At 39.2% G+C, this 25,548-nt stretch overlaps 1 protein-coding gene across 17 annotated transcripts in view; it reads left to right on the top strand.

Moving 5' to 3' along the window:
- ESRRG (estrogen related receptor gamma) overlaps positions 1–25,548 on the top strand; it is a 403,057-nt gene that overhangs the window by 151,184 nt on the left and 226,325 nt on the right. For 6 of the 17 annotated variants that reach the window (XM_027897318.1, XM_027897320.1, XM_027897319.1 and 3 more), the window contains one exon: positions 19,921–20,074. The exons of 8 other annotated variants lie outside the window; for them this stretch is intronic. In XM_027897318.1, the coding sequence (XP_027753119.1) occupies positions 20,040–20,074 (35 nt within the window). In that variant the 5' untranslated portion in view covers positions 19,921–20,039. The remainder of the gene's footprint in view (positions 1–19,920; positions 20,075–25,548) is intronic. 3 more of the 17 variants (XM_027897327.1, XM_027897334.1, XM_027897312.1) reach the window with 1 other exon arrangement.

The following is a 25,548-nucleotide window of genomic DNA, read 5'->3' as shown; positions in this document are numbered from 1 at the left end:
TCCTGATTCTCTATTTGCAGGATGCTGATTTTAGAAGTGCAACTATGAACCTGACCAAAATTAAGTTGGATGTGCAATAATAGAAGTAGAAAACAGTCCACATATTTTGGCAAAAAATCTTTCTTCAAGGTCAAAAAGAGAACCAGTAGCAGAGCCAGGAATAGAACCGTTATCTCCCAGGCCTTTTTCTTTTGCTTCTGTCCCAAAAGACACTATGCAAGGTACAATATCCATTTGACAAATTGCACAGTTATGTGATGAATTGCATTTTTAATGCACATTTTATGGCCTCTTTTGGCCACTTCCTACTAATCCATCTTTCCTGGGGTACGTTCTTAACACTCCACAGCTCTCAGTGGCTATTAAACAACAACACAAAAATGTTCTTTTCTCCCAGATGTAGAATTTACCACAACTTCTTTGGTCTGAAGTAGAGGCCTGGAAATATTCTGGCCCTCTCAGGTGACAGGTTTAAGGCCTGATGCCTTTAGCCTAGGGGGATAGAAAGTAAGCTGTGTATGGCAAAAGGGATATGGGAGTTTCCTAGTTTCTCATTAAAAATCTAAATTCCTTCTAGTCCTGCATGTTTATAAGCTTCTATATTTATACATAGTTCTATGGTTTGGTACTAAATATAATTTGGACTTTTTTCATAAGATTCGTACCCTTTAGCTAAAGCTTTGCCTCTCATTACTTGTGTCAAATCTGTAGCAATCAGCAAGTTACCAATTACTTCTTAACTTCATGTTTATAACATGCACACGCTGACCTACCAGGAACATGAATATTTCAGAATATAAAGTGGTTATTTACTGTGATTCTAACTTCTAGAATTTCTTGCAGTAAATGTGTATGTACTGTGGTGTAGGATAAAGTGACTGGACTGGGGCTCAAGTTGCTGGGACATGCATAGACTTAGGCTAAGGCTGTGCCTCCAATCAGCACAGCTGGGTGAATGAAAACCAAGCAGGACTTATGGGTGTCCTTGAAGTTCAGCAAGTAAGATCCTATATAAGGACACATCTTAAGTAATGCTTCAGTTTTATGTTGAGCTGAAGAGTTGCCAGAGTTTCTGAGGCATCTTCATGGTGACAGTTGGATTTTTGGGGCTGTATTTCCGCTACTACCGCTAATGCCTCATGGTCTTGTAAGCTTCACTTAACATTTCTGCCATGTAATTGATATACTTTAAAACAGACATATAACCACGTAATTCTCAAAGATCTTGTGAGAATTAATGAAGACAGAAGTGCCTTGAAACTCTTGGTCTAAATTAGTTTTCAGAGGTACAAAGTAGTATAATTTATTGTGTCTTTATATAAATGCATGTGGTTCCAAAATACAGTTCATTTTAAAAATGGTAATATGTATATATATTCCAGGTGCAAATCTGAAAATATTGCTGTAAAACTGGTTCTTAAGTTCCATGACAGAGGGCGTAGATATAAACACCTATAATAGAAGTTACCCTTATTCTAAATTAACGTTGTGAATGTACTTAATTTTCAGCAAACCTGATGACCCCTTTTGCTCTCCACACTTCTCCCTAGAAAACTGGGAGAAATAAACTTATTACCACATTAGCTTTAACTCTCCTGCCTTTGGCATTTTATATTACGTTTCAGAAAACATGAACCATGAAAAAAAATCATGTTTATTTTTAAATATGAAACCGTGTGGACAATATTATTGTTGTATACCTTGAAATGTGTCCAGAATTCAAATCTGGAGGCAATAGACGTTTGAGAGTGAAATTGGCCCGAGACAGTTAATAAATTCTAAGCAGAGATGCATAAATCAGCAAGAGTATTTTTCAAACTTTTTTTTTTTTTTTTCCAAAGGGTGGGCATGGGGGAGGGAAATGTCTTTGGAGAGTTGTTTTCTATCAGTTCAGAAAATAGAGAAAAGAATTCAGCAATACCCAGTGCTGGTTAGCAGATTGTCATTTTTGGGTTTGATGTTCCTGGGTTTAATTGTCTTTCATGTGAACAATGGCAGGAGCTCTCTAGTGTGCCATGCGAGCATGATAAAAGGGGGCCGTTCTTGCATAGCAATGCCTTTTTTTTATTATTAGCGTAAAAAATTAGCAAGCTGGAAGTCGTTAGAAGGAGTTCCATTGGCATTAATTGTAATGCAGCCTGAATTTGTTTGCAGACCAGTGCGGCAAGACAATAGCAGCAGGGTAAAAAAGCAATATTAATAGCCTTTTACTTATTGTATCATTTTAGTGAGCCTTAATAAGGTGTCTGCTGTCAACTGGAATTTATTAAAATAAAAAAAAAAAAGACATGGTAATTGATGTATTGCAGTAAGTATGGATGAGGGCTCAACTTGATTAATGTATGAGTTGGCTTTTTAAGGCATTTTAAAAAGGCTTCTTAACTGGGTCTTAAGAGACTGGCACAAGCCCACTGTAAACTACCTCATTGCAGTTGGAAAACAGCCTGACAGCTGCTGATGTCTCCTGTGGCTTTGCTTTTTTTTCTGATCAGAGAAAACTGAAGTAATATAGTCCTCGTCAATAATTGCAGTGCTTAAAAATCTTATAAAGGGATTTCTATTCTTCCCTCTGGAGATAACTTTTCAAAGGTTAAATTAGTTTTACTTGTGTGTGCTTCAAATATCTCGGCTCCCAATAAGGATCAAGTTTTGTTTTAAATAAACTGCTAGTTTGTGTGTTGCATTGGATTAGCACCTTGCTGAATACCTTCTCTTTCAGCATGAGATGGACACTACAAAGCAGTCGGTTTAAGTCCAGCTGGAGTCCCCCAAAAACCTTCAAGATATCGACCTACTTGGCTAGTTTAGTTCAGAAATGGGCCCTGTCTTTTTTTGTTCTTTGTGGTGAGCACCTGAATTTAACAGCTTTGCTGTGCCATCTTACTACTCAACATAACTTAAGGAAGTGGTGGGAAAAACTGTGTAGAGGTGAATGGGAATTAGGGACCCAGATATCTTCTTTAGTTCAGTGTGCACCTGATTTCAAGGTGATCTCAGCCTAAAATATTCTCTCTATATAGATGGTTCTCACACTGCCAGAATGCCAAAGGAATGTGGTAACAGGAAGACCCTAACATATGAGAAGGCTGTTTTATGGAAGAAACAGTTCTGTAGAAGTATGGACAGTAAAACAGTAGTATTTCTCTAGCTATGTGTCAGTTTTTGTCTTTACCTACCTGTTTTGTCCTAGGTCTAAAAAATAAGTATTTGACATGGAGCAATCACTTGTGCTTACCTTGTCTTGCAGTTGTATTTACCAGGTAGTCTGTGGGCACACAGACAAATGACTTGTGAAGAACAGATGGAGGTGTCACCTATAGAAATTGTTCAGTTAGTTTGAATAAATATATTCCATATTATCTTTTGTGGTTACCATGAGCCTAAGATATAGGGTGCAGTGAGAGTATCTAGTTCAGATTTGTCTCCTAGGATAATAGACTTTCTATTGGCTAGACAAATCAAGGCTCCTCTTTCCATAGCATTATCTCCATAAGTGCTGCAAATGTCATCCAAGTAGATATCAAAGTCAAAGGGAGAGAAACAGACTTTTAATTTGCTACAGTACCATGTTGTCCTTCCTGATAGTCCTGGGCCTTTCCCAGAGGAAGTGCTCATGCTTCATTAAGGATGTAAGCTTTATTAGTATAGACGTCATCAGGTTCAAGTGTTAGGAGAAGTCACTGCTTGTTAACAAAGGCCATGGCCTTGGATAATGCAACTGTTCTCCTTACTGAAGGCTGTAGGTCAGTGTAGGTGATACTGTTCTCCTTGTATATTCTTTTTTTTAATCATCCTGATCCTGCTTGGAGATTCTGTGTGATGCAATTCTCCCTCTCTAAAGGCTAAAAAGGAGAGCTTGAGTTGCTCTGTTTTCAGTAAATTCCTTTTGCTTTGTATTGAACCACTTATCAGAGAAAAAGCCTAGCTGAAGTTATTTCATAAATCTGTGTGTAACTTCTAGTCAATTAATCCACAGCCTGCTATATACAAATAAAACTTCCCTTCAAGATTTCTTCTTCAGGTTTCAAATACAAGAAGTGCAACAGCACAGTGTATGCACTTGTGAATTTTTTTTTTCCCTTTCAGGCAGGATTGCTATTAAATAAAATTGTTGTTTTTGGCTCTGAGTTTCAGTTCCTTTTTACATTAGAAGTATGAACTTTACTTCTTTTTATGCGGGTTTCTTTCTGCATGAGAGATACTATTGGGAGGTGATATTTCTAGTACCTTTCTTTTCCTGTCACCTTTATTTTATCCAACAACACTTCCTTCTCCAGTAACTATTAGGTAAAACCTTTCTTTCTCCTGTTCCCTGACAGCAGCTGAGAGGAAACTTGAATGAATTGATAATGGTACAGCATTGCATTAATTGCAGCTGTTTCTTCATCGCATTGGCCACTCAGGCTTTCCAGTTCCAAGCAACACTCCAGTAGCTCTGAGATACCATTGAGGATAGTATTTAAATATAGATGCCTTAGATACTTACTCTTCTAGTTACACCACCGTGGCAGATGCTGCAGTGATCCAACATATCTCTGTGATTTGTGGAAAAATACCAACCCATGCTGTCCCAGTGATTTCTTCATTTAGGCTAACTCACAGTTTGCATAATAATTTACTCCAAGGTTTGCATCACCTCAGGTCATTTTCCCCTCGTTCCCTTCTCACCTTCGTTTTTAGGCATGAATTTTCTGAAATCTGTTCCTGAATATACCTAAAGGTTGCAAGCACTTGAAAGCTAAGTGTGGATTCTGATCAAAATTTTACAAATGGTTTCCATTTTATTAAGGAGTCAGATTGAAGACCATTAATAAAATGGAAACTCTGCAGCTTAATCTAACCTTGATATATTTCCAGCGTAATGCATCTGCTTATAGCCCTGTCACCGCTGGATCTGAGCACCGAGAGCATTGTTGAATACATTTTCATACCTTTGCATTTTTCCCCCCCATCCCAAGGTAGGCCAATTCTCTGCTGTTCCAGGCATCTTTCTTCCCTGACTCTGGCTAGGATTAGAAGAGCCGTACCAGCCTTTATTTGATACCCTCTTTGCTACTAAATGTACAGTTGATTTAGTGGAAGAGGAGTAATGTAGAAGGGACGCTGAACTTGCAGCAGATTTTGGAGGTAATAAGACCGGGTGCCACATAGCTCAGTTACCTGCACAAAAAGTTGCTCTGTTGAGCTCTGTATCCAAATAATAAGCAGTGCAGAAATCTGCAGGCCTGACTCATAAGATTTCATTTCACGGAATTCAAGTTGCCCACCACCTTTGCCTCTGCTGGAACTTCTGCTTTACTATGAAGTTTATGTGGATCCTTATGTGCACCAGTGGCTTTTCTTCCTCCCGCCCCCCTAAATTTGCTTGCACTTGCAATTTTTGAGGTGCATGCTTGAAAAAGCCCAGTTTCCTCTTTTGCTCAGGTACCACTGCAAAGCCTGGGACAAAGTCCTTTCGGTGGCATCAAAAGAGGTCTCATCTCTCACAGCATCAGAGCACCAATCTCAGATTCCCTCATCTGAAAGTGGCCTCTAGTTATTACTCGAGTAAAAATACAGACGGTCTCTGCCAGACGTACACGGAGACTAGGTGTCTGTGCTGACACATCAATACAAAGAACTGTTATCAGAGGAAAATTTCTCCTTCTAAACCTGGGCTTAAACTAATATGAACAGACATATAAAGGCCCCAGTGGGTGACCTTTGTTCACATGAGAATATGTCTGCTCAGGGATTTCTTAGTTCATGTTAATTGATTGCCTGATGGGATTGATTAACTAATTGATTTACTGTGGTTTGTGATTTAACACAATGATTGGCCTAGGGTAATTTTCAAAAGTTTTTGATGTGGAAAAGAAATTTGGAAAAATCTGGCACTAGTAATGATAAATGTTTTGAGTGCAACTCTAGTGTCTTATACCAGATGAATCCTATTGCTAAGGGTGTAAATACTTGGCATGAGTAACTCTATATAGGCTGGGTTAGAGCAAAACAAGCAGAGGAGAGGAGTGAATTTACAGCATCTTTGTTAACCTGTATTTATTGCTTATACACCTGCTTCAAGTGCGTGTTAATAATGCCAGAGTGTGAGGTATCCATCTTCCCTCGTATCCTGACAAGGTCTGTGTTTAAAATGATTGTACCTTCCCCTCTTTCTTCAGGAGTGGGCTCCTAATCGTTGTTCTTCGTGTGCTTCTTCTCCCCCCCTTCCACACTGCATAGATACTCACATAGTTCTTTACCATGGAGGTGCCGAGAAAGACGTGAAAACCTTCTCAGGAGAGTGGCGTTTCAGCAGAGAGGAGCCCTGATGCTGTGGTTCACATGTCCCTGCCTCCTGGCAAAAAAATGGTATTTAGTGTGAGACACCAGAACCAAAATTCAGATCTGTACGACAATTTTGAAAGCACAGTCCAAGTGCCTGGTGGATGCAGTTGAGATGGCTTTCCTCTTGATTATATAAACTAGTTTCAAAGAAATCGTGTTGTAGACCTACAGTGAGGGCGCAGTAGGCTTTCTGTTCACTCTCTGGGTATTTCTTGGTACTTGGGAGTCTCAGGAAAAAAAATAAATATATACATTTCCTATTAACCTGTTTTGAAAATAGTCTTCCCGTATCAAAGCATGTTTAAAAAGCAGATTGCATTTGATAGCAGTAGCTAAAATGCAGTAAGAAGCAGCCTTTTGATCTGTTGCAAATAAACTCTTCTGCAGATAAATGCGTTACAAGTGTATTTTTGTTCATTTGCTATCAAATTTAATAACAACCAGTGGAATTGAGTTCAACCAAATGGTTTCATATCAGACTTTGAATACATACTTTTAAATATTAAAAGATAATGATTTGTATGGCATTGTTATATAATGCATTTCTTGTCTTCTCCTGTGTGCATGTGACGAATTCCAGTCGATAAGCCCAGGACTCTGGAGTCAGTTGTCTGGCTAGTTATTAAGATTAAGATAAGTGCTGAGAAGGGAAAGATACAGCACATTGTACTGCCCTGCTGGGACGGGGCCACCTCGGATTCCAAGTGTAAACAACACATTAATTCTCCCTGGCTTATTTCAAACCCGAGGTGTACACTGTAAATATTTGGGAAATATGATGGAAAGAGTGTGGAAAGTCTTTTCTATTTTTTTATCCATTAACTGTTATTACTAAAAAGTGAACCTTGCCTCCCCCTTGGGTCCCAAATCATTATGCGTCTGTAAAAATCCAAGACTAATTTCTGTTAATTACTTATGAAAAGTAACGTTTTTCTCCTTACCCAAGCCATAAAAAAGCAGACAGACATTTGGACGGCATTATCACCAGTCACTTCGTGCTGAATGTGCCACAATAATAACAACATAGTTAATGCTCACACAGCAAAGTTCAGTTAAGATTTGGGTAGGAAAAGGGGGGCAACAGGACTAGAAGGCCAAAACTGCAGAATACTGAAGCTAATGTAAAGTTTCCTTATGACTTCAGTAAACTTTGAATCGGGTCCACAATGAATGTTAGTGAGGTCAGTGCTTTCTGAGCATGCTGGAACTCATTGCTGGTTTCTCTGTGGTGGAACCCTAAGGGCATCGTGCTGCCTTTGCCAAAGGGGGAGAGGGACAAAGTTTTCTGTTATTCCAAAATATTAATGAGATTTTAAAACCAAGACAAATTTCCTGAAGTTCAGTTGTTCATTCTCACTGACTTAAACATGAGCTTTGCTACAAATCGTAGTCAATGCCTTCAAGGCAGCAAAGTTTATCTTGTCTATAGGACCACTAGAGGAGTGACAGAAAGCAGTAATTTAGGAAGTGTATTGAAGCTGTGTGCAGTGTAATGTCGACCACTGGGTAGCAATTAATTTTTGTTAATGAATTTAAAACTAGATGTATGGAAATGGTTACATGAAATGTATATGCTGCTAAACAGCTAACTAGTCCTTGGGGTCTGCATTGTCATTATCTGTATGTAAATCATTTCAGTGAGCGTAATCTAATGAGCCAAAAACTGCACTGAAACTTTAATTGAGATTTGCAAGACACTTTTTTAAAAAACTTATGGCTTGCTTCATTGTGTAGTCCTTTCAATGAAACTGTGTCTGTCCTCTGATTAATCACATCTTAGGTGAAGACAGTTTGTAGATTTTATTGTGTTTCCAAAGTGTTATTTGTAAACTGTGGGAATATCCTGCATTAGTGGAGATAGGAAATTAAGGGGCATTCAAAACTATTCAAGAGAAACAAAAAGCATAGCTGAAAGGTCCCCAGTGACCCCTCCTAAATCTTATGTTTCTTATGTGGTGGGAAGTATATAATAAAATAAAATAGTTACCTGTAAAAGGCTATCTGACGAAACCATGCAAACCACTTTTTCCTGAGCGTCAGAAAGTTCTATTACTGAATTAGAAGCTGTCTCTTTCCTTCATATGCTTGTTAAATCACTGTGCTTCCTTAGCTCCCCTAAGGTATACGCTACGATTTCCTCTTAACCAGCAATGAAGATAAATAGCTCTTGTATCTTTGCTGTTTACAGTTATCTTAAGCAAAACCAAAAATTAAAGCAGAATCGCTGCAGCATCACAGTTTCTTATGGAATCTTGAATAAAGGGGAAAAGTTGGAATAGCTCAGAAAGGGTATATAATATATGAAATTTAAAACAGGCATGTGTGTATACTTGCATGTATATTTATAACTAATCACCAATAGACCTCCAAAAATGAGTAATTAAAACAATATCTAATCTTGATGTGCTGTAACCAGATAAATTAAATGTACAGAGTGGACTGGAATATTTGGAATACCATGCTCTGTTTCTCACCTCTCTTTTTCACAGCGTGGGTATTATATCATGGTTGTGTACATTCCAGTTAGCTGCAAGTGAGAAATCACTGCCGAGGTCACTGAAATGGCAGTGCCACATACGCTGAGGACAAAAATGGATGGAATTCCCTGTTATAACTGTAATTATCAAACCTCATATGATCCAAGAGGAAAATGTGTGCGTCCCGTATGCTTTGTACTGCGGTCTAACAGAGACACTGCCTGGCTGAAAAGCCATACAAACAAACCTGTGTCATAACCTATTTCGGATTTTAAAACACTGAGTAAGTTTAGTCTCTGGCACACACAAATGGCTTTATGCTGTATATTCACTGAATACTCTTGAAACCAGCTACGTGTTTTTAAGCACTTCAGCTGAACCCTATACGGTCTGAAATACCCGGGTAGTTAGCATTCCTGCCAGTTTGGTATGATGGAGACCTTTACTTGAACTGACCTCAGAAGGAATAGAAGCCTAATTGAGGCAGCCCTAGTTCTAGCTCTCTAGAGGTGTAAAACTGCAAATGGTATCTGGTGCATGCATAAAAAGGTTTACATAGTGGAAGAGGGATATGGGAAGGAAAATAAAGACTTTTGTTCCTCCACCTTTCAATAGCCTATTCCCCCTTCCCTCTGAAGCTTCAAGAAAAAAAAAAATCTTAATGTCATTGCATGGTAAAATAATAAGCAAAATAAAAAAATAAATTAAAAAAAAGAAAGTGCACCCAAACAATCAAGAAGGTAAAATTAGGGCAGTACTTGGGTGCTTCAGGCCTGTAATTAAAGCTATCTAGACAAAAAGAGATATTCTGCTTCAAATTTATGTTCTGAGAAGAAAAAAAAAAACAGCTGAAAGTGAAACACAGCAAAAGAAATCTGTAATTCCAATGTATTCAACTTGCCCATCAGAAGAAATGGCATTAATTCAGGTACCCAATTACTGTAATGTGGTTCAGAGCACCTCAATAGGTGTTTCAATCTCAAGCCAGGACTAACATTTGTAATCCTTTAAATGCACTTAAGAAATTGATGTTACAGCCCCACAATCTGTTAGGGGCCTTGCTTCCTGGCTGATTGCAAAGTATCCCACCATTAATTGGATCATCAGAATGTGATCCGCGTTCTGGTCCCCGGATTATGTAAGACTGACTTTGCTCTGACGCGCTGAACCAGAGGCTTCTTTTGCTGGATATTTTGACCCTTAATGTAGATAAGTGGTATTTTTCATCAATCTTAGCTTGCATTAAAAAAGGGAAATGTCAATTCAATGTGGGGCGTTTAACTTAATTCAACATCTTTTAATTTAATACCTTGGAAAAGTTAGTCTGTCTCCGACCTGCCGGATACTTCTGCTGATGGAATGGTTTGCGCACCGGGGCTGGAGGCACGTTGTTCCTGCTCCATAACATGATCAGGTCCCAAAAGTCTCTTCATGCTTCAGCCCTGCATGAAAGGGAAAAATGGAAAAAAAAACCCCAAACTAAGCGGCAACCTGGCCATGCTTTGCTGTATTGGTAATGAGTTTCCTCAGCTCCTTTGGACTGTTCCCTAATGACTGCTCTACATGCCTGAGGGAAAAGAGGCAAAAAAATTAATTCAGTGTTTACTACCTTGTTTTCTTCTTGGACTTTAGGTTTTCCTGGTTTTTTTTGTTGTGGGGTTTTTTTTGGTTTTTTTCTTTAAGCCTGTGTGTGTGAATTGGAGTGCTTTGATTAATTGGCTCAATATTCTTAGCATGTTTTGTTGCTGCAATAACAGCTGGTCTGGAAATCCGCTACATAGACTAGACCCCAAATCCTGCTGAAAATAAGTGACTTTTTTTGTCAGAAGGAGACTTTATCTCAAAAAAAATAATATATATATATTGGTAGAATAGGAACAGGACATGTCGTAACACCTTTTTTTTTTTCCTCTCTTTTTTTCCTTGTACTACATCATAAAAGCCCTCCTAGTGATTCTCTTCCCAATATTGAGTGTGTTTGTCCCAGTGGTACAGACAGAAGTTCAAAGGCGACTGCAAGGTTACTTTTTTTTTTTTCCAGTGAAAATAGTAAGCTTCTAAGTTTTCTGAGCATTACAATAGGCATCAGGCTCGAGTCTTACCATGGCTTTGGGAAAACCAGTACAGAATATGGTGTGTCTTGACCTCGTGGTTTTTAGGAGTGAAGACATTGAGGTGTAGAGGATAACATTAGGCATCGTGACCAAGGCTTGATATTTCTCCTGTAACTGATGCTTAATAATTTTGGGTATGGCAATAACTTCAGTAAAATTAGTACCGACTCCCTACATTTATTTATATATTACATATATATGTGCGTGTGTGTGTCAAAAATCACTGGCAGAATCTGAGATTTTTGGTGTTTCAGAGAAAGAGCAACTCCTTTCACCTGTGTCACACAGAGGCAGAAGCTTATGGAAATCACTTGCAGCTGAGGCTGGCTGACTTAGCTCTCCTTTCTTTTGTTTTCTGTCAAGATCTCGGTTTCTTTTTTCCAACTCTCCCCTCTCCCCCTTTTTTTGCAAGTAATTTAAAAAAAGTGCCATAATGTGGGCATATAGTGCTGAGGCACATCAATGGTGAGAGGGTTGGTTGGATTTCATGTTTCACTGTCATCTGTGGAGACTTTTTTTGAGAGGTCTTCAGAACTCTACAAGTTGAGGGGGAAAAAAAAACCTTTTAAGACAACACCTTTTTTTCTTGAGACAAGTGTTCTATCCAAAGGAGAATCAGATGGAAGAAGGTGGTTCTTGTACTCTCCCACTGTCTTGCTGGCCAGGACTAATTCAAAGTCTGCTGTTTAAGGGAAAAAATGTCAAAACTTTGAGTCAAGGAGTTTTAATATGAGGCTTGGGGTAACCTTGTCAGACATTTCATTCATATGTTTTTTGCAGTCACTTATGATGAAGTTTTCTTAGCATGTCAGAGCACATAACTCCGTAGCTCTCCTTGTTTTAGTCCAAACTAATTAGGTTTTGTAGATGAGCAGAATACTTAGATTAGCCTTCTCACTGGATTCAGAGACAGTAAGCACATACGCATAAAAAGGCTTTTGGTGAGAGGTGCTTTTGTGATCTTGAACACAGATAGGAAGAGAACCGGTCTGGTGTTTGGGTGAGCTTACATGAACAATTAATTGTGCACTGAGCAGGAAGAAGCAGGTTCTGGTGCTGGGCTGGGGGGGTTTGGGTCCATGTGAGGTTGCTGTTACTTATATCAAGTCTGTGGCTCATACATAGGTGCCTGACCTTGCCTTTTTTTTTTTTTTTTCTCTCCTTTTTTTCTTTCTCCTTTATTCCTGATATGAATTGAATAGGCAGGTAGATATAGACAGTTCTGGTCAGCCTTACTGGCGCTAGAGGTGATATGGTGCTACACTAGGGCAGGATAACCTTTAGGTTTAGGCTCCTGGCTGGAGCACAAGAAACATGTGTGTTCCCAGCAGCTCTCTGGCTGGCCTCTTCAGATGGCAGTTTGTATTGGTCATGGTGGTCTTCTCTCACTGCACTTGTACAGCTCCTGGTGCAGGAGGATCTCACCAGGAACAATAGATACCACTGAAATGTAAAGGAGAGCCCTGGATAGAAATTCCCATAAACAGGTGAATAGCTTTCAAAAATGTAATACCTGTTTCACATTGCAGTATTTGAATCTCTATCTTCTTCTTGAAACTGCCCCTGTGGATGAAGAATGAGTTCCTCCTGTAACATTACATACTTGCTACATTAGCATGCAAAGAGAAGTCCAAAGATGTATACTTATTTATATATTATCCATGAGGACATTACACCTGCCTCAGCTTAAATATTTTAACAAGCAGTGTTGAAGGAAGCTCATTTGGCCATGTTCAGTCCTGGTACAAACAGAATCACCTTTCCTGAAGTGAGTGAAGCTGTTTCTACTTCTGCCAGACCTAAGTTTAGATTGGAGACTTCCAGTCTCACAACTCTGCTTGTTCAACACCGATACAAAGCTCTTTTATGAAAAGAGAAATATAAAGCAATATAGGCAAGCCTATAATTACTTTGGCCACAGAACAAACATATTGTTTCTTCCTGCTTGGAAGGGCCTAACCTTCTCTAGGGAGAGTAGGAATCTGTGATACCTCCGGTATTGATAGCATTCCTACAGCAACTGCTTTTTCCAGGAAGCTTTGTACTAGCATAAGATGCTTCTGAGTTATTCCATTGTATGGAGGGGAAAAGAAACCTTCTGTAGCTTGTGGCGATGCCTTCCTGAGCAATTGATTTTAAGCACAGAGAGTGTATCTCAGGGTGTTTTGCTGTATGAAGTTGCATTGGAAGTGCGTCACTTCCAATCTGTTTAATTGGAGTCTTGGGTGACACTTCTCTACTGCCTTATCCCCAGATAGAAAGATGATATACGTTTTAGCTTTAAGTACACTACAAGGTTGGAAAGTAAAGTTCAGTTTGCTATGAAGCAGATATATTGGCTTCCCATGCTTTGAAGACAAATGGAGACTCATCCATCGCTGCTATACCAGTATGTTGGTGCTGTTTCAGGCTGCTTTGGGTTAGGATTTCAGTTTGCCCTTCCTTCCTAATGGGGTCCCTTGATGGAGAATGCCATCCAAGTGCAGGATGGATGAGGTGCCCTAAGGACCTGTATCAGGCTTGCCTTTTAAGCAGTTCCTTGCTGAACTGTGAACTGGACTTTTCTTGGAGTGCTGTGTAAGGATATGAATTCAACTTTCAGACAAAAAAAGGAAACAAACACTGCATACAGCAGCGTATGTCAGCCTGAAAGCACTCAGGATTTGGTGGCAGTATTCATACGCATCTAAAATTATTTTCTTGTAGTGTCTTCAGTATTTCCCAGGGGCTCCCTCCTTTGTTCCAGCTCCCTGTGGAAGAGGCTGAGAAAAATGGCTGGCACACTCACTTCGGCCACTGTCAGCACCAGGCTTGCAGCAGAATTAATTCTGTCCTCTCTAATGACCGTCAGTTACCTCATTGCCAGGGAAGGGGCCCCCTCCGTCTGCAGGATCATAGCAACTACTTTTGGTTACGCAGGACAACATGCTGCGAAGGCTCAAATGTTTCTGCTTGCCTGTGTGGCTGAGAGACATGGGCTGGCTTCTCTGCTGGGTGACACTTAACCTGTCCCAGAGTGGGCTGTGTATCGACGGCTGGCATGCCCGATGTTTAGCGTGTTACTGGTTTTGTTTTTTTGATTTGAAAACTTAAGTGCTGTGTTTCCTTCACGTTCTAGGGGGATAGTTTAAAAGAAAGTGGGCAGGATGGAACAAACTCACATGCTGTATCCATTGTGATCATGTCCTCACCTGGAGCTCTCGATTCCCTGGGAATATTTGTTTGCTAGGCCAAGTGGGTATCTGTAAATACCCAGTTTTTTGCATCGGGACGCATGCTTTTCTGGGATTGGACTCCTGTCTGAATTTATGAGTCCATTTTTCACACAGATCCAACTTCACAAATGCAAATATTTTTTAAGGCAATGTTGCCTAATTTCAGTGAATTCAGACCATCATACACAGTTTTCCAAAACAAACGCCCTGTTTCTATTTCCCAGACTTGTACTCACTATGAACTTTACCTGTGCATTTAAGTTGGGTGCTGTTGCTAAAACTGTAGGGCAAAAGCATCCTATAAGGGAGCACTAATGAGCAGATTTTGGTATGTTGTGAGTGATAGCTCATATGTAGTAGGGTGTGAAGCTGAGCAAGTGCCTTTTAAATGGTTGGTTTTGGTTTTAGTGTTGAGCCCAGCTGTTCCTTGAAACACTCTTTACAGTACAGTAATTTAGAGTGTAATGATCTCGTATAAGGCAGATGTGAATCACAGGTGAACTACTTCTGAATGATGGCAAGGGTGGGAGCACTCTCCCTGCCCTTGTCTTCCCCCTCTCAGTCTCTCATTCTCCTAGACTTTTTTTCCCTCCCACTGATTTTTTTGCAACGCAGGTAAGCATGTTCCAGTATGAGTCTGATAAGCCTCCTATGTACTGGTTAATCTGGTTCTCATGTTTGATTTTAATGTATTTTTTCACCTTGCTTACCCTAAGAAACTCATACTGCCTCAAGTAGCTCTGAATGTCCCAATGAGTGTGTGTCATAGAGTGAGAAGTAAAACAGAGAAGATGTCTTCATCCAAGATTTGGAAGTGGTAGGAAATGACCTCTTACCCTTCTCTTGCTTTTTAGATCTTTAAGCCCTAAGCCACCCTAAATCTACTGTCCCTATAAAAAGCTGCATTTTAAAAGGCTTTAGGAGGCTTGCTGACCTTGCAACCTACTTTGTAAGGAGTCTGCACCCACAGCTATTAAACAAAATTAATTTCAGCACTTTTAAATTGTTAATCTTGCAAAAGACAACTTGCTTGCTCTCCAGTGATCCCACAGGTCATCGTTCTGTGAGCTGCAAGCCATCACCAGGGTTCATAGCTCTCAACATCATGAGAACGGTTGTGGTCTCCCAAATGCCTTGCAAAATTAATTCCTCTGCCCTCCACGTTTTTTCCCCAGCAGCTCTTTGAGATCTGGGCTCTTTTTGAGCTTGTCATGTGTAGCAGCTATTCACCAGTAGCCACGACACAGATTATTCTTATTTTAAGGCTATTCTATCCTAAATCAGTTGCTTCTCAACTCATGGGAATGAACTTGGGGTAGCAAGACATGAATTCAGGTAGGAAATGACAGTTTTGTCTTCAGAGTGTTAGGGATTCTGTTGTCTTTAAGTTATGTTTCTCTGTACCCACGGGGCTGATGTTTTACTAGGCATTAATTTATGTTGAATCTTCTTAAGTGTATTTTTTTTTTTTCTGCCTGGCCATGAAACTCAGAAACATTTGCCTTTTTTCTTCCAGGTAGCTATACGTATGAATGCGCTGGGAGTGGGGGAGAAAGTGCATGCTGTATCTGGTATTATCATGCTTGGTTGTCCCTGCTCCTTCCACCTCTTTTGTCTCTGCCACTCAAGCCAATTTCAGCCATCCGCCGACTCTCATTTGGGATAATAGCCTCTCTTTTTACTGTTGTCTTGTCATGTTTGATTCGGCAGCACAAGGGTTTTAAATTAGCCAAAACGTTTGCATGCTGGGCTTACTCCGCTGCCACTACCAGTTGTAGAGCCACTAAACCACTTGATGCTGAAATTGATGATTGCTCGGAAGGAATAAGAAATTGTTGGTGGCTACCGGGAAGATTCATTCACGCCGAGCCCCTTTTAAGAAACCTAGGGGGGAGGGAGAGAGATTTCCTTCAGTTTCCTGCTGCCTGGCTGGTGGTTGCATTGTGCTTGTGCCAGGTTCCTGCTGAGTGATTACAGCCTTGCTAGGCTGCGTAGTTCCTGTGATTTCAACATAAAAACAGAAGAAGAAAAATATAGAGGGAAAGGAAAGGCGGGGGATAAAGCTCCAAAGACTTGCAGTTCAATTCAGTAAGGTAGAATTGTGATGTTTTAACTCACTGCCCGCCTTTTAGTTGCTGTTGTCTAATCTATCCCCCCTGGCTAAAAGTTTACTTGTTAGAAGTTTTACCCAGTAGAAGAGTCTCTGTATCGGCCTGCCTGGCTTGCTGATGCTAAACTAAAGCGGTTTTTAATATTTTCTGGATTAAAAGAGATCCATCATCAATGGGATCAGAGATCACCAAGAAACTATACAAAACTTCTAATAACAACCCCATGTCTCCCCACAAATGCCTTTTACTTGTTTATATTAGTTTTTAAAGACATGGAGGGCCTGAATTTATAAGGGAAAAGAGGATGACAGCGCTTGAGAAGCTGCGCATAGAGAAAATAAACATAGGAATGAATGTGACTGATCAGGGTTGTACCATGGATATAATTAATTTCAGAACTACATATAATCACATATGCAAAGTGAGAGAAGCATCTTTTATTTCTGTTGAGTGGATTTCTTTCTGAAGAGGGAGTATTTTGTCATTTTAGTTTAATTTTCATATTCTAACACTTACTCCTGGGTTACGGTGATCATAGGTAGTCAGATGGTCAGAAAGGTCAGTAAGAGACCCATGGACAATGGTTCAGAGTTTCCAAGTCCAAACACAATCTTAACAGAAAATAGTAGCAATTGTGATTTTAAAACAAAACAAGCAACCAAACCCTCTGTTAGCCTATGCAAGTTTCCAGACAGTTAGAAACACGGCTTCAGATGTATAATTCATTATACAGTGTCACAAATAAGACCCTAAATAAACACGTGGGAATACGATTGCATAGCATCCGAGCCAAGAAAGATGTTCTCATTGGATCTAATATTGCTAACATTGTTGTTACTAATATCCTAGCCCTCTTTTTCCTGATTACTAAGCCATGTCTTCTCTTGCAAAATATGACCCTTTTCTGCCAAAAGGAAGAAAAAAAATCTTGTAAATTTGAGGGTGTTGGCATTTACCTTTATTTCTCACATGTGTAATAAATCCTGAAGAAATCATGTGAATTACTCAAGCTCTAAAAATACAGATCTAACTAAGAGGCTGAATCTCTGGGGCCCAGCAGTGGCGTGCTGTTGTGCAAGCCCAGCTCTAAGGGCTTCTGTCCATGCCAATTAACAGTAGATTGGAAAGCCAGGCAACCATGATGGGTTTAGTCCTGTTGTCTAACTGCTGCACTGTTCAGAATTGCTGATTTCCCTGCAAAATCATGACAGATGTATTACAGGAAAATATATTGGTCGAGTAGCTAGTGAGAGAGTTAATGCAAGGGATAATAAGTAGCTAAGGCTACATCCTCCAGCAGACTTTGATGTGGTTTGATAATATATGGGATAGGTCAATCTGCCCTATTAGCAAATGTAGCCAGTTTATGCTCTACATACAAACTAGAGATTTGATAAAGCACTAAATTAGTTTTCACAAGGTATTAGATGTTAGATACTTAATGGGATCATCATGCTTTTGCTACACTTGGTTAAGATGTGTTCTGTAACAGAAGCATGCGGCAGCATGACATTTCACCAGGAGAGGAAGCATGTCTTGTGACTGAATCACGAGTCTGGGAATTATAACGTCCAGGCATCGCTTGGCTTCTGAATTAGTCTGTCTTACTTGCAGAGAGGTGTTTTTTTTTTTTAAATCTGCAGAAAGGGACTGTGTCCTTCCATTTCTTCTTTGCCTCCTTGTGAGGCTTAAGCCACCACTGCTTTTTTATCCTTGGGTGCCAGTAATCATAATTCTGTGAAGCTTCAGTTGTACGAAACTAGTACTGTCCCACTCAGTAGGTGCTGGGAAGGTCCCTAGACTTGACTTCAGAGATTTTACAGGTTCAAGCAAATCTGGATAAGGAACTGTAACAGGCTGTGAAAGGAGGAGCTCAGGGTTTTGATGTAGTGCTCCATAGCTGCACTCTGCATTTCCTCTGTGCCAATAGTTAACTGGTAATTTAATATGTGAACTAAAACCAACAGTTTAGTGAAGCCAGTACTGTTTGTGTAGTCAAAAATCCGTTGGCAAGATACGTCATGTGAGCACAATGTCCTTGCCTTTACATACTTGTCCCTGTTCTACCAGTGGGGAATGTGGGTGAAGAAGGCAACCTTCCTGATGCTGCAAGGCAAGTCAGTCTGAAACAGGTCCTTGGTTTGAGCACTCCCTTTATCTGAGCTGGTGTTTGGTCCACTAAAGTAGGCTGTTGCTTTGGTTACTTGGTAACACTTTTTTAAGCTTTCTTCCTTCACTGTCAAAGAAAGAGCTGTAAAATTACCTCTTTTTTTTTTTTTTTTTTTTTTTTTTTTTTTCTTAGCACTGTGGTTTTTGTCTTGTTAAATAAAAACCTAAAACTACTGACAGCAGTGTATGCCCAAAGCTACCTTCAGAAAACTATGCTTTAAAACCCATTAAGTATTTTGTATTTCTCACACAGATCTAATTTTTTGCTGATTTTGTTTTCCCCTGTTTTTGCAGATACTATTCTTAAATACGTTTGATATGCATCATTTAACTTTTTCTAACATCTCACTACATGTGCAAGTAACTAGTTCCGAATGACCACTGCCAGGCTTTACACTTTTAGCACTAGGGGAGACATTCCTGCTCTTTTGTGAAATGCAGCAAGAGTGTCATATATAAAATGATCCTGTTTGAAAGGATAGAAGCCATATCCCAATATAGATAACAGTGGAAAATCCCACAAAATTACATGACATCTTCTCCCCCATATACCTCCCCCCCACCCTTCCCTTCCCTTTCTCAGCCTGTTTCCCAGTTGGGCTGTGGTAAGAAACACATTGAATATTGTGACAGTTCACTGTTACTATAATCCCTTTGCATCTTTCGTTAGCGTGTTATTTATAGGATTGCAAGAGGGCATTGGTACCACTCAGCCTCTGCGGTGGTACTGCTGGTGTTCCAAGGACTGAGTTGATTTTAAAAGGGGCTGAGTTGAACTATGGCATCAGTAGCAAGCTTGCCTAGCTCCAGCAGAAGCTTGTGCCACACTTTGGGCTGAATTCCCATGGTTTAAAACCCGCTGAGGCCAGCGTGGACTTAAGATGCTTGTATAAACAAGAAGACTTTGCCTCGTAACTCCTGCTAAGCCTGCACCTGATGAGCTGCTCGGAGCTGGAAGACTGTGTTTTCCCTAATAAATTCCTTTTTTTGAACCCACTTGTTAGTCAAGCGTTGTGCACACTAACTACAGCGAGGGCCCTGGGCATAAATTACTCTCGCGTGGCACTGTCTCCGAGCAGCCCCCCAGTTATGGATTACTTTGTTCTCGACTTGACAGGAACATAATTAGAACTGTTGATGAAATCTACCAAATTGTTCCTCCGTGGCCTCAATGGTCAGGAAATTTGGCTGAGTCGTATTTGTCACCGACGTAAAGGCTCTAAACACTTCATATTAACTATGTTATTAATGTGCCCTCTAATCTGTCCGTGAATTGGTAACACTTGGAGGGAGCTTGTGCTCTAATAGCACCTTGTGATGAATTCATTGTAATGCTGTTCAAAAGTTTCTGGAGGGTGGGAGAAAAAAAAGAAACCTTTAATAAAAAGTGAACACATCTAGGTAGTTTCTTTTTTCTGTGTGTGCATTTTTATGTTTTGCAGTTTTGTTTTGTTTAATTGGAGATTCATTTAGGCTTTACATTGACAGACCGTTTTCTGTTCTATAGGATTTGCTGACATTTGGGCTGTTTCATTGCCAGAGGAGGCTTTGTGTGTCCCAAAGGAAGTGAGTGATCTGGCCATAACAAATCCTGCCAAAATATTTTAACACCGTTACGATTTTCTAATGCAATGCGTAGTGAATGTGACTAGAAAAGGATGGTGAGTCCATGAAGGGGGTTCGCTCCCTCTCCTCTGCGATTTGTCTGGTGAAACAAGCACACAGGAACTGCTGGGGGATGGGGGGGTGGGGGAGGAGACCACAGCCAGCAGTGGGGAGATTGTTTGCCTCCTGAATTGTGTCACTTCAGGCACAGTAATGGCTCGTGCCTAATTTTTAAACCAACCTTTTAAATTTTGACCCTTCTCTTGATCTTTCCTAGAGTCTGGGGTACAGCATTTTAGTTATGTTTTAAAAAATACATTTTGGCTGCTGTAAATGTTCAGTAAGTTTAAAAAAAGGAAATGTGTTAGACACTTATGGATGAGAGAGAGATTAGTGTTGGAAGGCCCTAGAAGTTGACAAGCTGCTGTCTTGGGTAAAACAAACTTCTACCTTCAAAACAATGGGTTATCTCATACTTCTGTATAGTTTTGAAGAACACTAAGATGACTCTTAACTGTATAAGCAACTGTGCTTAAAGTGCTAGAACACAAAAGTAAAGAGTTCTCACATGTAGTGTTCAGGGGATGAAGACAATTCAGACAACCCTATGATTAGCTTAGAGCTGGAAGTATAGGAAAACAAAAATTTAGATCCCTGAACTACTTTCTAAAGCAGCAAGTAAATTAACTGCTGGTTTTTAGCACCTTGGTGATTTGCTTCTATTAAATTTATCACCATCCACTTCCTCCTTTCCCCTCCCCTGACCCCCCCAAACCTAACCCAAATATAAGTAAAGTTAGTATTTGGTAAACATTTTTAAACCTAAACCAACTGTTCACATTGCACTGACTACAGAATATTGAACGTCATCTTATGCCTGATATAAACATCATATTGGATTACTCTGGCAATTGGCTTCTGTACCAGGGTAAACTCATGTTTCTTTGGTCATTTTACATACTTAAGAATAAATAAAGTAGCTGGACATGCATACCAACAAGTTTTACTGAGGGTAGGAAAACTAATGAGAAATAGAAAAGTTGAGTATGACCACGGCTTTGGAAGTTGCTCTGCTTGAGCAGATCCTTCCACTTCTACTGAATGGCCCCAGGTTTCTGACTGGGTTGAGCTATTTGCCCCTGACCTGTGTTGTCAGGAGCTCAGATGGGCCTAAATAAAGGTAGGCCTTTTACTGTTGATGGTGTTTCCCACTTGAATGTTTCTCTGTTTGTTTGAATACTGAACAGAACTGCAAATCCTCAAACTCATCTCCCAAGCCCTTGTACAGGTTTTGCTGGGCTCACACAAACTGCCTCTTCCCTGTGGCACTCCATATGTTATTTCCCAGGTCTCAGGGCAATGGTGCTGTTACCAGCAGGAGAGAAGTGTTAGACTGTGAGTTAGGACTTACTTTGAGACCTCATTTTATGAGCTTAATATTCGTAAATGAAGTGGGAATCTAACTGCACTTTTCTCATGCAAATCTATTTCTAGTAATGAGCAATTTAAGGTGTTTTTTTTTTTTAATATGTAGTTGCCATCTCTGGAAATCAGGATCAGAATTCAGGATGCTCGTATTAGGTGTTAGTGCATACAGATATTCTGTTGATGAATCTATTCTTAGAAAGAAGTAGACCAATACTTTCTCTGGATCTGTTTCTTTTCACTGCTTTTTATCTCTTTTTTTCTCTCAGTTCTTCTTGTCTAAGTTTATTCTTCTATTCTTTAATTCCAGCTCACCCTTTTATTCATTTCTACCAAAGCCATGGGCTCTTGAAGGGCTTTCTAAATTATTAGATCTCGTTACTTATTTGCAGTGTGTTCAAAACTGAATTACATTTTCTTTTGTCATAGTCTTGTTTTATCACTGTTCTAAAATGGGACATTTTAGGGTGCATTCTTCCCCAAAAGCATTCTTTATGCTGTCCTGGCTGTACTTCATCTGGTTTTCTAATATGCATTTGCTACTAAAAATTTTTCTATAAATTAATGAGTATTGTATTATCCTTGAATGTTATTAATTTTCCTGGGTTTTGGGTTGTGTTTGGGATTTTTTTTAGTTTCTAGTGGAAATGTCATGATATGCATCGTGTACATACAAATCTAATTTGTCGTTCACTAGACCAGAATGCATGAAGCAGAGCTTAATCCTAATTTCACTTGTTGTTTAAGAGTAGGAAGTAAAATTACTACTGTAGAAACCAAGGCACTTACTTGAGGGAGGAGGTGAGGAATGGGAATTTTAATATCAGAACTGGGTCCTGGAATATTAATTTGGTATAACTGTATGGTCTCACACTGTCAACTGTGGAGAGCATATGCCAGGAGATGCTCGTGTTTGAAATCCGGTTGCATAGTTAATCATTCTAAGAAATAGACTTATCACTTCATAAACTCTAGGAAAGACTGTTTTCTTTTCCAAACATTTAAATTACTGAGCCGTTTTATACATTAAAACCCAATTATAACTTATATGGTATTTCAAAGAGTTTTCAAATCTATTTCTTTTAGGAACTGTGCATAGTCTGAGGCTTTTGCACTCAGTAGTTCATATTTTAAACCATATCAATTGTGGGTATTTTTTCCTACCTAAGTAGGGTTTCAAGAGTGTCCACTACCGGACCAATGAGTACAAACCTCCTTCAGTGAGTACCACCATTAGAACATGCTGCATGTCCCCTAAAACTAGCGAACTGAAATCCCAGTGGGGGCCAATGAGCTCCAGAATATAGCTTAAAATACTTTTTTGTGCGTTCTATAAGATGGTAATGACCAGGTTAAAGTAAAGGTTTATTCTATCTGTTTTCTGCCACATTACGCAGATTGTGTGCAAAACACATTCAGAGAGAAATAAAAATCAAAGTGTATTGTAGGATTTTAGGGAATGAGATGTGCCTGCTACTGAACAGAAAAACTTGATTTAAACACCACCTTCTGGCTTCTTCTGGCCAACTTAGTACTTGAGCTAGACATCGGTTTCGAAAAAAAAATACTGTCTAAAACTCCAGAATATTCATCTTCCTCATCTGCATGCTGATCTATCAGCAGAAAAGTGTGTGTGAATGAAATCACACTAATTTGGTCAGGAAATTACCAATGTGGTTCTGTATAAAACAGTAGCCAGGGAGTCTGATATAAATATGAAGACATAAAAGATGCACGTGACATTAGTACCACGATGAGGCTACTTACCAAAGGCACCCTTTTCCTGACTACAGCAAGTTATTTCCACAGCTGTTGGGAATTAATAGGACGGTGTTTGGTAAACGTTATATTTCCAAATCAAGGCTTAGCTACCATGGATATTAAGGAAAATGAGCTTTATAAAATGGAACAATTGCACTTTAAAGGCCAAATAAGAGAGAGAAAAAGGTTTCAAAATCAGAAGCTGCTTTATAAATACTGTTATGGACCCAGAATCCCTGTATAGGAAGAAACAAAGCTGATTGCTTTTACAAAAAGAAATAAAAGGGGATAGGTGGTTTCTCACCCACTAACACCACTAACTCTGTATCTTGCAGTAGAGCTGAAGTTGAGATGAGGCCTGGTGCTTCTGTTCGTGAAGAGACTGTATGAATGAAAGGTCGCAAAGATATCAGAATTTACTAAGTAAAGTCATACTTGTCAATGGCTTCTCTTGCTATATATTTGAAGTTCAAGTGCTTGTTTGCTTTAGTTAAGTGCTCTGAAGTGCTTTTAAAACTGTTGGCCCATTTATATAAACAAATTGAGAAACTCATTGATAGTCTTCCCAGTCAGAGTGTATTACTCAATATTTGGATATCCTTCCTTGAGTCCAAAAACGATTTGCAGTAAGAACTTCTAATTACATGTGAGTCTTTGTTAATGGAGTATTGTATTATATTATATTATCACATACATTGCCAGAAATGCAGTTTCTCAGTTGCACACAACCATGAGGAAATACAGGGGAGTCAAGTACCTCAGAAACTTATTTATCCAGAACTTAAGTGGGACTTGAGAGGAAGAGTAAGCTGGAGGCCTGATTTCCTTTTAGAATATTTACAGTACAGAATTAATGCTTACATCTCTCCCGCAGTTGTTTTTTCCTCTTGCTCATCTTACTAACTCAGGAATCTCTTTTAGTGCTCAGAGTCAGGTAACCAAATTTAAACACGTTCTCAAAACGTGGGAGAATCTTGTTTGCACACGGATGACCACTTACAGAAAGAAAGGAAACTACCAGCACTGACTGTTAGTGAAGCTGAAGACTGGAATGGTATTTACATGCTTCCCTACAGCGTTCCCTGCCAGTCAGTACTGTAGTGCTTCCTTACTAGTTGTTCTCGTGGTAACAACTGTACCAACACCACATTGCTCTTCTGGAGTGATGTCCTTTAACATAACGATACCACTGTGACACTTGACAGCTTGAGGATGTCGTAAAGTTGTATATTGAAAGTTAACCTTTTTCATATGACTAAAGAAATAAGCAGTATTTGGTGGGATTGCTGGACACACCTTATCCAGTAAGGTCAGGGCAGTTATCTAGAGAAGAAAAAAATAAACTGAATGCCATCAGCAACTATCCGTCAAAATGCAATTAGTGTGAGTGATAGGGATGTAGCTGAGTGCTATCTTAAAACTAAACCAGCATCTTTCATTAAAAAAAAAAAAAAAAAAGACAGTTTGACTTAATAATTTTAATCTGCATATGCTGTCCTTTTACCTACCTTTTGTACTGTCTGTGAGATTCAGGGTATGTCATAAGCAGGTGAATTGAGAGCTGTTGCTAATTTAAACTGCATTTAATAAAACACAAGTTTGAGGTATCTTACAAATCAGTGAATGTGGCATAGTTTGAAGATTGCTTTTGTCAAGTTTGATTAGCTCAAAGAGAAACCTTTTCTAAATATTGGTTGAGAGATTAATCAGGCAATGTAAGACCTTGAATTATTCCTCATCACAGGAAAACAACATAATGTATTATCAGGAAAATGTAACTTTTGAGGATTTAAAATTCATGTTTTAAAGATTGAACCCAAGGTAAAACTTTCAGGCTGGTTTTTTTTTTAAACTGACTTGTAATTTTTCCATATTATACTTCACTTTCTACAGTGTATTCCCACATTACAAGCTGATAGTACCAACATCATTACATTGAGGAATGTTCTCATTATTGACTCCATTCTCAATTAATTATAAGTTTGTCATGTTTTAATGAGTAGGATTAAACTTTCCTATTCCAAATATATGTCTTGCATTGCTTGCTTAGAAGCTTTCTAAAGAATGTGGTTGAACCACTTCTCTGAATCTGTACAAGGAAACAAAATATTCTTTGTGCACATTAAAAAGTATTTACCATATTTACAAACACTTGTAGAAAAGATTTAATAGCTCTCTGCTTTGGAACAAAATATGGAATTTGGACAAAAGCTTTGCTGCTTTTTTCTAGCTGTCACTGTCACAAACAGTTGTTGTCTTCTCTAAAATAAAAACTCATGTAGATATGTGTTATGTCCTGTAAAATAAAGCATAGCAAAAGAAAGAGTAGCACTAATGTATTTCA

This window comes from Empidonax traillii, unplaced genomic scaffold (genome assembly GCF_003031625.1).
Source record: "Empidonax traillii isolate 1590-97213 ecotype Southwest subspecies unplaced genomic scaffold, ASM303162v1 scaffold535:size1322822, whole genome shotgun sequence".
Lineage (NCBI taxonomy): Eukaryota > Metazoa > Chordata > Aves > Passeriformes > Tyrannidae > Empidonax > Empidonax traillii.
The sequence above is the reverse complement of the archived record's forward strand: the minus strand, read 5'-3'. Positions and strand labels throughout refer to the sequence as shown.